This window comes from Mustela putorius, unplaced genomic scaffold (assembly GCF_011764305.1).
Source record: "Mustela putorius furo isolate JIRA1106 unplaced genomic scaffold, ASM1176430v1.1 tig00537227_pilon_pilon_pilon, whole genome shotgun sequence".
Taxonomy (NCBI): domain Eukaryota; kingdom Metazoa; phylum Chordata; class Mammalia; order Carnivora; family Mustelidae; genus Mustela; species Mustela putorius.
The window spans coordinates 45755456-45770072 of NW_025422368.1; the positions used below are offsets into that span (position 1 = coordinate 45755456).

General features: G+C 40.1%; 1 protein-coding gene across 3 annotated transcripts in view; it reads left to right on the forward strand.

Moving 5' to 3' along the window:
• Positions 1–13192: 13192 nt before the first annotated feature.
• The window catches only part of TBC1D15 (TBC1 domain family member 15), a 75453-nt gene continuing 74028 nt past the window's right edge, over positions 13193–14617 (forward strand). The window contains exon 1 of one of the 3 annotated variants that reach the window (XM_004752420.3): positions 13193–13329. In XM_004752420.3, the coding sequence (XP_004752477.1) occupies positions 13300–13329 (30 nt within the window). In that variant the 5' untranslated portion in view covers positions 13193–13299. Of the gene's footprint in view, positions 13330–13744; positions 13958–14617 lie in introns of those variants that run through there. The other 2 variants (XM_045072899.1, XM_045072900.1) reach the window with 2 other exon arrangements.

The window sequence follows — 14617 nt, forward strand, 5'->3', positions numbered from 1 at the left end:
GTTTGTATTAGAGAAGAAATAAGGCTGAATAATAAAGAGTTAACTTAAGAAATTAGAAAAGGGGGGCGCCTGGATGGCTCAGTCATCAAGCAGCTGCCTTTGGCTCAGGTCATGATCCCAGGGTCCTGGGATAGAGCCCACATCGGGCTTCCTGCTCAGCGGGAAGCCTGCTTCTCCCTCTCCAGCTCCCCGGTGTTTGTGTTCTCTCTCTTGCTATCTCTTTCTTCCAAATAAATAAAATCTTTTAAAAAAATGAGAAAAAGAACAAAAGAATAAAATCCAAAGAAAACAGAAGGCAGAAGGAAGGAAATTATAAGAGCAGAATTCAATAAGAGAGAAAGCTGAAATATAATGAGAAAAAATAAGTTCCGAAATTGGTTCTACGAAAATCTTAAAAATACAAAACCTTTGGAAAATTTTTCAAGGAAGAGGAAAGCACACCCAAGCAATGTCAGGAATGAGAGAGAAAACATAACTATAGTTACATTAGAAATGTACAAGATAACAAGAAACTCTTATCAGGGGTGCCTGGGTGGTTCAGAGGGTTAAAGCCTCTGCCTTCAGCTCAGGTCATGATCCCACGGTCCTGGGATCGAGCCCTGCGTCGGGCTCTCTGCTCTGCGGAGAGCCTGCTTCCTCCTTTCTCTCTCTACCTGCCTCTCTGCCTATGTGTAATCTCTCTCTATCAAATAAATAAATAAAATCTTAAAAAAATAAAAAAAGAAACTATTATCAATAATTTTATGCTCATAAAGTTGAAATGCACTAAAAATTGAGAGTATGTGTGACAATATGACTTAAGTAAGACTGTAGACCACCTAGGTCAACTTGACTTATCTGGTTGTTCAAGGAAATTTTGCCTGAAATGGATGTTACTATAAACAGTAGTTAGTTTCACTTCTTTAGAAAATTCCCACAGATCAATTTATCTGAGATAGTAGACTATTCACTTCCACGATTAGCTTGCAGGCATCCACAACAATTTGTACTTGCAGCAAGTGACAACAAAAGTCACTTCAGGATCCTCTCTCTCTGTCACCAAATTTTAAATAATTATACCACATATTTGCCTGATCCCAATCATTTCCTTGCCTTGAAAGACCCATCTTAAACCAGTTGAACTCAGAACCCAAAACTCAGTAAGTATTCCATTTCTGAATTCTCCTTTCTGATACATTGCTAAGATCTGCCAAGTTGTGTTCTCTCTTACTGAAATAACTTCTGGTTAATGGCTTTGCTTTAATAGCAGGGCTAGTGATGTTTTGGGGAGCTCAAAAGGATTAATTCCTTCTTTTTAAAAAGTCTCTCTCTATGTATTAAAAAATTCTGGTGCTCTTCATTCTTTGCCAAAGCCACATCACAGGGATAGCTCAGGTCCACTGGGTAAGGAAATATATTTCACCTTTTGATTTAAGGAAATATAAAGTCACTTTGAGAAGAAGTGGGCATATGGAAGGGAAAGGTAAGTTTGGCTTACCAAGGTAAGTTTTGGCAATCTACCACAAGGATGGAGAAATCCTTTACTTCCATCCCTGCATTTTACTAAAATCTCTAATTTAGAGATTGGTTGATTTGTCAACGGTTAAACACTAGTTAAGTGGTAGCACCGTTCTTGAGTCCATTCCTAGATATTCCTCTTCAGGGCTTCTCCCACGTGTTCTTGATTCCCATAGTTCTTAGCACAGTGTACTGACACAGTAAGCACTCAGAAAATGTAGAATTAGTGAGGGGCGCCTGGGTGGCTCTGTTGGTTAAGCATCTGCCTTTGGCTCAGGTCATAATCCTGGAGTCCAGTATCGGGCTCCCTGCTCAGCAGGAAATCTGCTTCTCCTTCTCCCTCTTCTCTTCCTCTGCTCATGCTCTCTCTCTTTTGCTCATTCTGTTTCTGAAATAAAAATAAAATCCTGGGGGGGGGGCATAGAATTAGTGAATATCTACATTTTTTAAAAGATTTATTTATTTTTTAGAGAGACAGAGAGTGAGAGATGAGAGCACAAGCAAGGGGAGGGTCAGGCCAAGGGAGAGAGAGAAGTAGGTTCCCCACTGAGCAGAGAGCCCCAGGTAGGACTCAAGCCTAGGACCCTGGGATCATGACCTGAGCCAAAGGCAGACAACTGACTGAGCCATCTCGGTATTCTGAATATTTACATTTTAAAGGAAGAGAACAAACTCAATTTAGAAATTCTTACTGATATCCCACCCTTCAAGTAAAACATTTATATTTATTTGTATAGAATAAATGGAGGGAAGTTTTGTGGCTTGAATTCCTCAGTTTTCCTCATAAAAGAAGAGATAGAATTATCAGGCATGTCTTCAAAATATTCTTTAAAAAAAAGATTTTATTTATTTGGGAGAGAGAACACTAGCAGGGAGAGGGACAGGAGGAGTGGCGGAGAGGGAGAAGCAGACTCCTCTCTGAGCAGGGAGCCCATAGCAGGCTCCATCCCAGGATGCTGGCTGGGATCATGACCTGAGCCATAGGCAGATGCTTAACCAACTGAGCCACCCATACCCTCTTTAAAATATTCTGATTATAAAATATATAGATATATATTCTGATTATTAGATGATTTTGAAAGTAATATAGAGGCAGTGTTATGGATAGGGGGTGCTTTCTCTGGGTTCTTCCCACCCTCGAACATTATGAGAATCTGGCAGGGTTTCCAGAGGGAAAATTCAGTGGGAAGGTGGGAACACCCCCTACTCCCTAGCCCCAGGGCTATAGCCCCCGGAACTTCATATCTGCAGCTGGTCTATGCCTGGCCTCCAGCAATTCATACAGATTTCTAGTTTGGACTTCCTGCTCATTTGTGTGGTGCTTGATGACTTTTCCAGTTCAGTTGCCAAAACTTCTGACGCAAAAGAACACAAGTTCAGAACTTGCATGCCATAACATTTAAAGATTAAACCACTGATGGGTTGAGGAGATAAATTTCAGAAGATTAAACCACGGGCCCCACTGTATTGTGGGTAAGGATTCACCCAAGACTGTCTCCAGATACCATATTCTCTACCACCCTCTACTGCCAAAAGGAAATCCAATTTCAGTATAAGAACTTTCTGGCAAGAGGGAAGAAAACCAATATAAAATTTCAGACAATAAAACCTCCCCAAAGTAAAGAATGGAATTCTTCATACACTTTGGCATTTGGTATAGAATCTATACTGTAGATCCTTAGGGCTTTTTGTTTTTTCTCTTGTATTCTTTATGCCCTTAATAAATAAGGAAATCCGTGGGGCACCTGGGTGGCTCAGTGGGTTAAAGCCTCTGCCTTCGGCTTGGGTCATGATCCCAGAGTCCTGGGATTGAGCCCCACATCGGGCTCTCTGCTCAGCAGGGAGCCTGCTTCCTCCCCTCTCTCTCTGCCTGCCTCTCTGCCTACTTGTGATCTCTGTCTGTCAAATAAATAAAATCTTTTTAAAAAAAATAAATAAGGAAATCCAATAGTTCACTTAAAACATTCACTCTAAAATATTCTTAAATTTTAATAACAGGATTAGAAGATATGATTCTTGAGTCTATTTGCTAACTGAATTAGGTCCCATGTATACTATATGTTTTAATGTTTAATATTGACTCAAGGTTGGGGGCATGAAGTAAGAGAAAGTATGCTTACTATGCATGCATATGCTGTTATGTAGGAAATGTTCACATACAATTCTTAAAAAGCTTTTACACATAAACATACCTTGAAATTTTGGATGGAGTAGTTAGATGGCAACAACTGTTACTTTCAAGTGTTCAGTTTATGTAGAAATTTGAATTGGCTAGTTTTATTTTCCATTAGCTTCATCAGAGTATGGAAGAGAAATGTTGTAGATTCATGCTAATATAATTTTAAATGATTGTTACATTGATAATCCCTTTTCTTCCCAAGTAGCTTATAAATTTCCTGTTTTCTTTCTTCATTTTATAGACAGTAAAAAAAAAAGGCATTTAACATAAAGTTTCACGACATATTAAAGGAGAGAAAAATGTGGCTGGGCAAGCAATGAAGCTGAGAAGGAAATATGTGATAGTGGGTAATATGTGCCTTGATAGAAGGAAACAAGAATACCTCCTCCGGCTTAAACAATAACTACATTTCTCAATAGTTAGCTCTGTTATGATTCAGAGATAAATGGAATGATACGCAGTTTGGGAAGCTATTTGTTATTATTTGCCTGCAGATCTTTTATTTCCAAAGCATCATAGTGCCAGAGAAGAAATATGGTATATTCAGGCTGTCACTGAGTCAATTGTCACAAACAATTGATGATTTTTCAGAAACTCTCTTCATATAGGCATGCCTCAGATTCAGAGTTTTTGTTGGTGTTTCAGTAGCTCTTTGCTTTTCCAGTTCACTCCTGCAGTTCTATACAGACTCCTGAGTATCACTGCTATCATGAAGAATTGTGGAGAAGACTTCCAGAGATTTGATGTCCAGGCTGATTCTTAAAAGGATGAGGGGCCATTTCCTGATTGAAATGGGGAAAGCAAGGGCATGCCAGGCTAAAAGGGCTTCATAAGCAAAGGAAGAAATAGCATAGGAGTTCAGAGAACCATAAATGGTTTGGCGTCATGAATGGTAGAAAATAGGCTGAGGAGTTAAGTCAAGGAAGGGGCCGGCTTTCACCTCATCAGATGTGGATGAAAAATTAACAAATGATTTTAAGGGGCCAATGACATTGTTATTTGAAAAAGAAAAAGATATTATCACTGTGTTTCATTGTAAAGAAAGGATTATAAGAGAGCAATACTTTAGGCAGGGAGTACAAGGAGGTTGGTATAGTCATTATGGGTGAGATGGCAGTGGCCTTAGATATAAGGATAATTAAAGCTATTACTTTTCTTTTTTATTTCTTTAAGATTTTTATTTATTGATTTGACAGAGAGAGATCACAAGTGGGCAAAGAGGCAGGCAGAGAGAGAGGGGCAAGCAGGCTCCCTGCTGAGCAGAGAGCCCGATGCAGGGCTCGATCCCAGGACCCTGAGATCATGACCTGAGCTGAAGGCAGAGGCTTAAACTACTGAGCCACCCAGGCGCCCCAAGCTATTACTTTTCAATTGCGTTAAAGTTGAAGCAAACTTTTCAATTCCACCCCATTTTCCACCATTCTACAATGGTGTTGCAGACATAGAGGCTGTTGACCCAATAAGCATCTTTTCCTTCTCTGTTAACTGCTTTCTGATATGAAGCAAATATACTTCAGGGCCCTAGTATATTCCCAGAGCCATACTAATCTATGAATGAGAATGAGATGCAATTCTGGCCAGTAAGATTTGAGAAAAAGAATCTTAAGGACTTTTCATTAGTCTTACCAAAGGAACCCACGAAAGCAAATATCTCTCTTCTGGCCTTTGCATGTTTTTGTAGAAGGATGTGATTAAGAGGGCTGCGGTAGCCATCCTGAGACCGAGTGAACAATTTTTTTAAAAAAATATTTTATTTATTTATTGGACAGAGAGAGAGATCACAAGTAGAGAGGCAGGCAGAGAGAGAGGAGGAAGCAGGATCCCCGCTGAGCATAGAGCCCGATGTGGGGCTCGATCCCAGCACCCTGGGATCATGACCTGAGCCGAAGGCAGAGGCTTAACCCACTGAGCCACACAGGCGCCCCTCGAGTGAACAATTTTAAGACAAAAGACAACATTCTGCAAATAAAAGAGCAGAAATATGGCAAGAAATTTTATCTTTGATGACTGTGTTGAAGTGGTGAATTAATCAGTCCTGAAACTACCCTATCTCTTGAATTTTTATGTAAGACAAATATCTACTAATTACAGTTTTATTTGGATGTTCTGTTTCTTGCAGCCAAAGGCAGCCAAACTGACATGTATGTAAAAATATGTAACTGAATTAAGAAATACCCCAAATACAAACTTGAAATTTGCAAAAGAAGTATGGGTATGTCCATATACCTTTCACCCACTCTTCCCTAAAGGTAATGTCTCATACCAGGAAATTGATATTGGTACAATCCATAGAATCTACTCAGATTTCACATTTTATATGCACTTATTTATAACTGTATGTACATGGTGTATATAGTGTGCAACTTTATCATGTGTGGATTCATGTAGCCATCACTATGATCAAGATATAAAACTGTTTCATCACTATCAGCACCTCCACACTCACCCCTTTTCCTTCCTCTCCAGTCCCAAACTCCTGGAACCACTAATCTGTTCTCTGTATCTATAATTTTGCTATCTTGAGCATGTTATGTGAATGGAATCACACAGCATGTAACCATTTGACATTGTTTTCACTCAGCATCAGCATCTTGAGATCCATCCAAGTTGTTGCATACATCAATAGTTCATTCCTTTTTATTGCTATGTAGTATTCCATGGTATAGATGTACCACAGTGTTAAAGGACATCTGGTTTGTTTCCAGCTTTGGCTATTAAAAATAATGCTTCTATGAATATTAGTTTAAAGGTTTCTGTGTGTACCTAATTTTAATTTCTCTGGGTAAATGCTCAAGTGTACACTTAATTGCTGGGTCATATGGTGAGTACATGTTTAGTTTTAAGGAACTGACAAACTGTTCTTCCCATAGTGGCTGCACAATTTTATATTCCCACCAGCAATGTATTAATGATTCCATTTCTCTACATCCTTACAAGGATTTGGTGTTACCACTATTTTTATTTTAGACACTCTAGTAAGTATGTTTTGATAACTCATTGTAGATTTAATGTGCATTTTCCTAATGACTAATGAAGTTGAACATCTTTTTTTTTTAAAAGAGATTTTATTTATTTATTTGACAGAGAGAGAGAGAATGCATAAGCAGCAAAGGGAGAGGAAGCAGCAGAATCCCCACTGAGCAGGGAGCCCAATGTGGGGCTTGATCCCTGGACCCCAGGACCATGACCGGAGTTGAAGGCAGATGCTCAATCGACTCAGCCACCCAGGCCCCCTGATGTTGAACATCTTTTATGTGCTTATTTTGTCAACTTTATGTCCTCTTTAATGAAATATCTGTTTATGTCTATGATAGGCAAAATAATGGCCTACAAAAGATACCATGCCATAATCCCCAGAACCTCAGAATATTTATCTCATACAGCTAAGATACTTCACTGATGTGATTAAGGGTACAGACCTTGAGATGAGGAGACTGTTGTGAATTATCCAAGTGGAACCAATCTAATCCCCTGAGTCTTTAAGTGGAAAAACTTTCAGGGCGAGATTTGACTAAGAAATAAAGATCAGAGGCAAAGATTGCAGAGAGATGGAATATTGCTAGCTTTGAGGAAAGTAGGTGACCTCTAGAAACTCAAATGTCAAGAAAATTGTTTTGTGCTGGTCTCAGCCTATCAATGATCAGTGTCGTAGTTGGACTGACCCTGTGGTTCTTATTATGATTGCAAGATGCCCCTTAGGAATAACCATCAGGAAACTTTGAAAGAATAAAGGTTTATTACTTACAAGATCTAGATATTACATAGCACACCTGGGGCCACACATCATGGATGAAAGGAGAGAGGGAGGAGAGAGTGCATGTCACATGCTAGCAAGAGAGAGCACATGAGTCCCAGGGGTTCATCCCTAGTATCAAGGATGAGAGTCAAGGGTTTTCCAGGCTCACTTTTTAGTAGTAAATTTAAAACAGAACAGTAGGAATTTAAAGTGCAGGAAGAGAAAAAAACAAGTGGCCCAAATTGTCAGTTATTAAATCAACCAAGATCTCTAAAACAAAGGAACCTTGCTTAGTACAGGGAGTTAACTAGCTCTTTACCTAGTACCGTGGCTGGCCATGTGTTTATTTGAAATAGCCATCACTGAAGAGGATGTCTCTTTGCAGTGGATGCCTCTGCAGTCAAAGCTTAAGTCAGGCACCTGCATTACAAAAAGAAGAAAGGGAAAAGGAAAAACAACCCAACTGTCAAGGTTTATGCCAAGAAATAGAATGCCCTTGAAAGCCTCTAGAAAGAAATACTGTCCTGCTGACATTCTGATCTTAGGCCAATAAGACCTGTGTTTGATTTCTGATGTGTTTTTTTCCAGCAACTAAATTTCTGGTAATATTTTAAAGCAGCAATGGAAAATTGATACACTTTCTTTTACCCATTTTCTAATTGGATTTTTTTTTTTAATGCTGAGTTTTGAGAGTTCCTTATAAAGGTTAGGTATTAGTCCTTTGTTGGGTTTGTGATTTGCAAATGTTTTACTCTAATCTATAGCTTTTTTCCATTTTTTTCATCTGAAGAGCAAAAGTTTTTAATTTTGATAAAGTCCAATCTTATCCACTATTCCTTTATGGATCAGAATTTTGATGTCAAGTCTCAGAATTCTGCTTAACCCTACGTTCTGAGTATTTTCCTCTATTTTTCCAATTATTTAAAAATTGTAGTAAAATATACATAAAATTTACCATTTCAGCCACTTTTTAAGTGTACAATTCAGTGGTATTTATTTATTTTTAAAGATGATATTTAAAATAAAAAAATTTTAAAAAAATTTTAAAAAAAGATGATATTTATTTGACAGAGAGCACAAGCAGGGGGATAGTGGCAGGCAGAGGGAGAAGCAGGCTCCCTACTGAGCTGGGGGAGCCCTTTGTGGGACTTGATCTCAGGACCCCTGGATCATGACCTGAGCAGAAGGCAGTCGCTTAACCAACTGAGCCACCCAGGCACCCTTCAGTGGTATTTATTGTAATTAAAATGTTTCCTTCTGTTCTTTGTACTGTTTGTATCAAATTAGTTTTTGTTTTTTTTTTTTTTTTTTTTTTTTTGTTGTTGTTCATTTTGGTCTCTTGTCTTTCAACTTAAAGACTTTCTTCAAATGAGGACTGATCCATGGTTGTCTGTCCATATTTGAGTAACTAAAACCAAAAGCTGATTGGAAGTTTTAGGTATACAGGTGGGGTTTGTTGATTTTTGGTCTTCACTGTAGGATGATATGGTTGGTTATTTCAACGGAGATCACCGACTATCAGTACCTATCAGTCTGATTTCTTCAGCTGCTCAATTTATCCAGAGGGAAATCCTACAGTCTTCTGACCATCAGTTCTCTTCATGTTACTACTTTGCATAGTTAAGCACAGAAACAAAGTTTTTAGTTTGATTGTTCTTTTTAAAAAGTTTTAAAAAAATTTTATTTATTTATTTGAGAGAGAGTGAAAGCGAGAGAGATCACAGAGCTCTGGAGAGGGAGAAGTAGACTTGCTGCTGAGCAGAGAGTGGGATGTGAGGCTTGATCCCAGGACCCTGGGACCAAGCCACTCAGGATGAGTCACCCGTTAGTCTGACCTAAGAATTCAGAAAATGTAGAGGTCAATGACAAGTGGCAAAGTTGGGAAGTCTTAAGAGATGATGTGTGACATGGGATGAGTCCTGAAAGACAAATAGTTTGGTCAGAATCTGAGTAAGAGGGAATCAAACTGAATGGGTAATTAATGTTGTAGTTTACAAGGGGAGTAAACTTTCAGCTGATAGTGTGGCACAGCAGACTAAGACGTATCAGTAATGAAGTCTAATTCAGTAATAAAGCAGCTTGTGACTTTGGCAAATCATTAATCTCTTAAGAGTCTCAATTTCTTCAAATGAAAACCATGGGGAGACATGATAAAGTTCTGCCTAGGTCTAGAGTTGTAAGTTCCTGGTTTAGGATTTATTAAGATTCTTTTACATCAGATGGCTTTTTGAGTGATAAGTTATAATTAGTGAATGACTATATAGTTCATGGGAGTGAACTCAGGAACTATAGAATTACTCCCATGAAAACAGTAATTATTTTAAGTGATAGAGAGCCCCATAACTTTATTAACATTAAATTTACATGATACTGCTTTTAAAAACCTGTCCACTTATTTCGTGTAAGTGTACTATGATTTTTTTCTTCCAACATAGTAAAAAACTAAAACATGAAACAAACTACACTGAAATCCTGACCTTGTCTCTTCCCTTTGCATATAGAGAATATCACTATAAATGGAATATGGTTTTTTCTTCTTGAATGTAAAGCATAATTGTGCCATTTGTAGAGAATTGGTTTAATTTGTTAAACAAACCTTTATTTAGTATCTTCTGTGGGTCAGGCATTTGTGCCAGGAGTGATGGTTCATAGCAATTAAAAGTATAGTTCCTACCCTCCATTAGTTCACAGCCTAGCAGGGAAAGGACGGCAGGTCAGTAAGCCAGTTATTTTACAGTCTGATACCATGGGAGTGCAAAGATGGATCCTCTGTAATTAATGTCTCCTTTGACCTGCCCAGAAACCACTCCTTCCTTCTAGAATGGTTCATGAATTTTTCACTTGGAATTACACCAAGTGAATTACACCATAGGGTGTAAGAAATGTCTGTTAAAAATCCCTCTAACCAGGGGTGCCTGGGTGGCTCTCTCCTATCATTCTCTGTATTTTGACTGGGGCTGTAGGCATATGAGTCAAATCTGGCCAATTAGAACATCTATATATTTTGGGTCACAGTGATTAGTTAAGGGACGGTCCCATGACCCAAGCCAATCTGTTACAGTTACAAGGAATCTTGGGACATGGCATGGTATATGCAAGGAAAAAGAGATATTTGGCTATGGTGGGCAGCTTGGGTCTGAGTGTGTAAGGTTGGGAGATAAAGCTAAAATAGGCAAGAAAAGTTTATGAAAGGAATTGTATGTTATGCTGGGGAATTTGGACTTTTTCCTTGAAGAGATGGAAAGCCATTAAAGGATTTTAAGCAGGGAGTTCACCTGATCAGATTTATGCTTTCAGAAGACAAATCTGGTGGGCTTATGAATTATTAGGGGGAAGTTGAAACAGAAAGGAGGAGAATGAATTAAAATGCCACAGTAGTTGTTCAAACCGGGGGTAACCAGAGACCTCAACTGGAGTGGTAGTGGGGATAGGAAGGAGAGACACAGTGGGGATGTTTGCCATTTCTCCAGAAGACTCACGCCATGAGTTACCCAGAACTGAGTAACATGATAGCAACACTTTGGGGAAATTGTGCTCTGTCTGTATCTCTAATTCAGCAAATAGTAGTCAATTTCAGAGAACAAAAGCAAAATTTAAGGCTGCTTCTCAAAGTTTAACGTGCACAAAAATCACCTGGAGATCTTGTTAAAGTGCAGCTTTTGATTCAGTAGTTCTGGGACTCAAGATTCTGCATTTTTTTTTCTCTTTTAAAAAATTTAAATTCAATTAATTAACATACAATGTATTATTTATTTCATGGGTACAGGTCTGTGATTCATTAGTCTTATAGAATACCCACTGCTAACCCCAGTGTGAGATTCTGCATTTATAACAAGCTTCCAGATACTACTGGTCTGCAGACTACATTTTGAGGAGCAAAGATTTAGGATTTTTTGGGGTGTGATGGCTCATTCAGGTAAAAAGGTACAGCAGACAACAGGTGTAGGCCCTATATTTTAGGAAAGAGAAGCTTGGGCTGGAGATATTTCAGTCATGAGTACATAGTAGGTAGTGATGTCAGAATATATAATGTCTAGGAATGTGCTTGGAAAAAAGTAAAAGAAACCCAAGAATAGCCTATGGGTAGTTAGTGCCAGCATTTAAGCGGCATCTGGAGGATGAGGCTTTAAAATATGGAACAAACAGATGAAACTAGGATGCCAAGTTTTCAGTGAGAAACTGTTAATTCCCAGACTTTATACTATATAAATAATAGCTGCCATTTACTGAGCATTTTATTCCAGACAGTGTACTAAGGGCTTCAACTTTTCTCCAAACCACAGGGTGTAAGAAATGTCTGTTAAAAATCGCTCTAACCAGGGGCGCCTGGGTGGCTCAGTGGGTTAAAGCCTCTGCCTTTGGCTAGGTCATGATCCCAGGGTCCTGGGATCCAGCAGGGAGCCTGCTTCCTCCTCTCTCTCTGCCTGCCTCTCTGCCTACTTGTGATCGGTCTGTCAAATAAATAAGTAAAATCTTAAAAAAAAAAATTCCTTTAACCACACCCAATTACTTTGAGCTGGTGGAGTGTTTAATGTGGGTCACTATTAAGGAGCTACACACCACATCTAGGTTTGTATGAAGGTTCTAGGGGTTCTTACGCCAACCAGTACTTTTGGGAAAGGTCTCAAGTCTTCACTCAATGCTGGTTACTATATGCTCACTTCTCCAGCTCATTTATCCTTTCAGGGTGACCTGCTTTGCTGATTCAGTGCCAAACTTGGACATGGGGTCCTGGCAGTGATTGGAATCTCTGATGCCTGGAGAGCGGCCTCCCTTACGCATACTACAAATCTATTCCCTTGGAAGGTCTTGCCACTTCCCTTACCCATTAGGTTCCTGATATTCACAGAACTTTCAACCTTCCTTTTCTGTTAATCCCTTTGGTAGCCACTTAACCAACCTGAGAAGTCTCTAACCTCTCTCCACGAAGTACCTCAGTGGGTACTGCAGTTTTAACACAAAGGGGCCATTTATTCTGCCCTGGGGCAAGGAAAGTCCCAGGGATCAGGATGGTATCCAATCATCCTCTGGCATACTGCTCCTCTGTACTCCCTCTCCCCGCCCCCCCGCATTCTTTTACAGCCTTGAGAACAAAACAGTACCTTGGTATCTCGATAACTTATCTTGACACACAAGCACACACCCGGCAGATCTCTACAACCAGTCCATGGGTAATCTTCATTTTACATCCTAAAGCTTGGATGAATTTAGAAACTTGTTTCAAGTCACGCAGCTATTAAGTAACTGTGTAGGAGCTGTGAGCTACGTGCTTCGGATTCTGGAGCAACGAAGGTGTGGTATTATCGCAGTTCCTATCGAAATACCTACTCAAGGTCATGTGTGAGTTGCAGTGATCAGACTCAAATTCAGAAACTTCACATACAGAAGGGGAAAGTCTCCGTGTGGGTGCTCAAATAGAGGGCTGGGATTCCTTTAACCTTCTCCATAGTCTTAAACCGATTTTCAGATGAGAAACAGAGGCAGAAGGTGTGACAAATATAACTACAAAGCTATAGCTACAAAGCCAGGACCATGTTTACTGGCTCCCAATATATGTTCTTCCCATCGTACCAAACAGAAATGGCCCGTGAGCGGCTCAAAATCTCGTCCCCAGGAAAACACAACGCAAAAACACTTTAATTCAGCTTGCCTCCACGGAAAAATTTGGCGCATGCGCGGTATGTACCAGAACCTCCCTAGCGCCCTAAGTTCCATTCCACTACGCATGCGTTAGGCTACTCCTGTCACCCGCCCCTTCGCTCTGCGCAGTTCCCGCCGCTCACCGCCCCTTTTCCGCCCGGATATCAGCCTAGTTTTGGCGGATGTTGTTGTGAATCCGAGAGACACGTGAGGCGCTGCTACGTCATCACAGGCACGCGAAGGAAACATGGCGGCGGCGGGTGTTGTGAGCGGGAAGGTAAGTAACGGCCCCGGCGAACGTACCTGCTTTTCTCTGGGATGGGGTACTTCTGTTGCTTGGAGGCCGGTCGGGGAGGGACGTGAAGGCCATTCGCGATCACGAACAGCTTGTGGCGGATGTAAGACACGAAGACTTGGTCGTGTCACCTGTTCTCTGGAGATTGCCGGCTCAGTCTGGGAATTAAAGACCGGCTCCTTCCCCAAGACCAGCTAGGCCTCGGCGCTGTTCTGCTCTGCACTGCCCCGCAGTAGGGGGTCTTTATTTTTTTATTGCTTTTTCTAAGAGACAGGTTGCCTAATTCCTTTCCTTTTGTGGTTCACTTTTTCCTGAATTTGGTTCTTTAGATCTACTCTGACTCCAGCGTCTTTTTTTTTCTTTCCCCTTGGGGCGTTAATCTAACTTGCGTGTCTTTCTCTGCATCACTCTGGTGAAGGTATCTTTGCCCTCTTTGGAAGGAGCTGAAAACAGGTGCTGTGCAGCTGAGCACTTAGAAGAAAAGAGTGTTTTGGATTCATTTTACCAGTCTGCCGAGTTGGCTGGTGCTTGTGAGCAGCAGGGCATGTTTCCACTCAGGGAGCGGGAGATTTACACCATCCCACGTTTGTCTAAGAAGGCGTTAGTTAAGGTATTTATTTCTTAGAGGTTTTTATGATGTTTTCTTGGGGAGTATCTGTGATGCTGTCATAACTTGCTCGTAGTTCGTTAGGAACTAGGATTACGTGCGGGGGAGATTTCGTTGTACATTGCCAGTATACGTGCCGAGGGCACATCTTAATGCGTGTTGCTTAGGACTATCATGACATGCCACAGGCAGCATTTCCTAGTGCGGGAGTGTTTCGTAAACAGTTGGGTCTGGTGATGACTCATGGAAATCTAATGACTGCATATTTACTTGTCACTGATAGCTTGCTCTGTGCCCCGAATTTTGGTCATTTTCTCTATGCTGCCCTCCTTAATGCACTTTGAATTATTTGACGATTGTGGTTTGGTGTATGGACCACTAGACTTGGCGGCAGAATAACACATATGGTCTTGGTTTTGCTGTTACTTTGAAGGGTGACCTTGGGAAACTGAGCAAGTATGACTTCCTTGTCCTTCATAAAATTTTTTCTCCAGAATAGTGGTGGTGCCAGTTATTATTTTTTTTATTGGGGTTTTTAGGATTACATGAAATAATTAAAACATTAAGAAAGTTTTCATACTTCTACATATTGGCTGTCTTAAATGATAGATTGGTCATAGTTTTTTGGATTATTCATGCTCTTTGATTGTCTTAGTTTTTAAG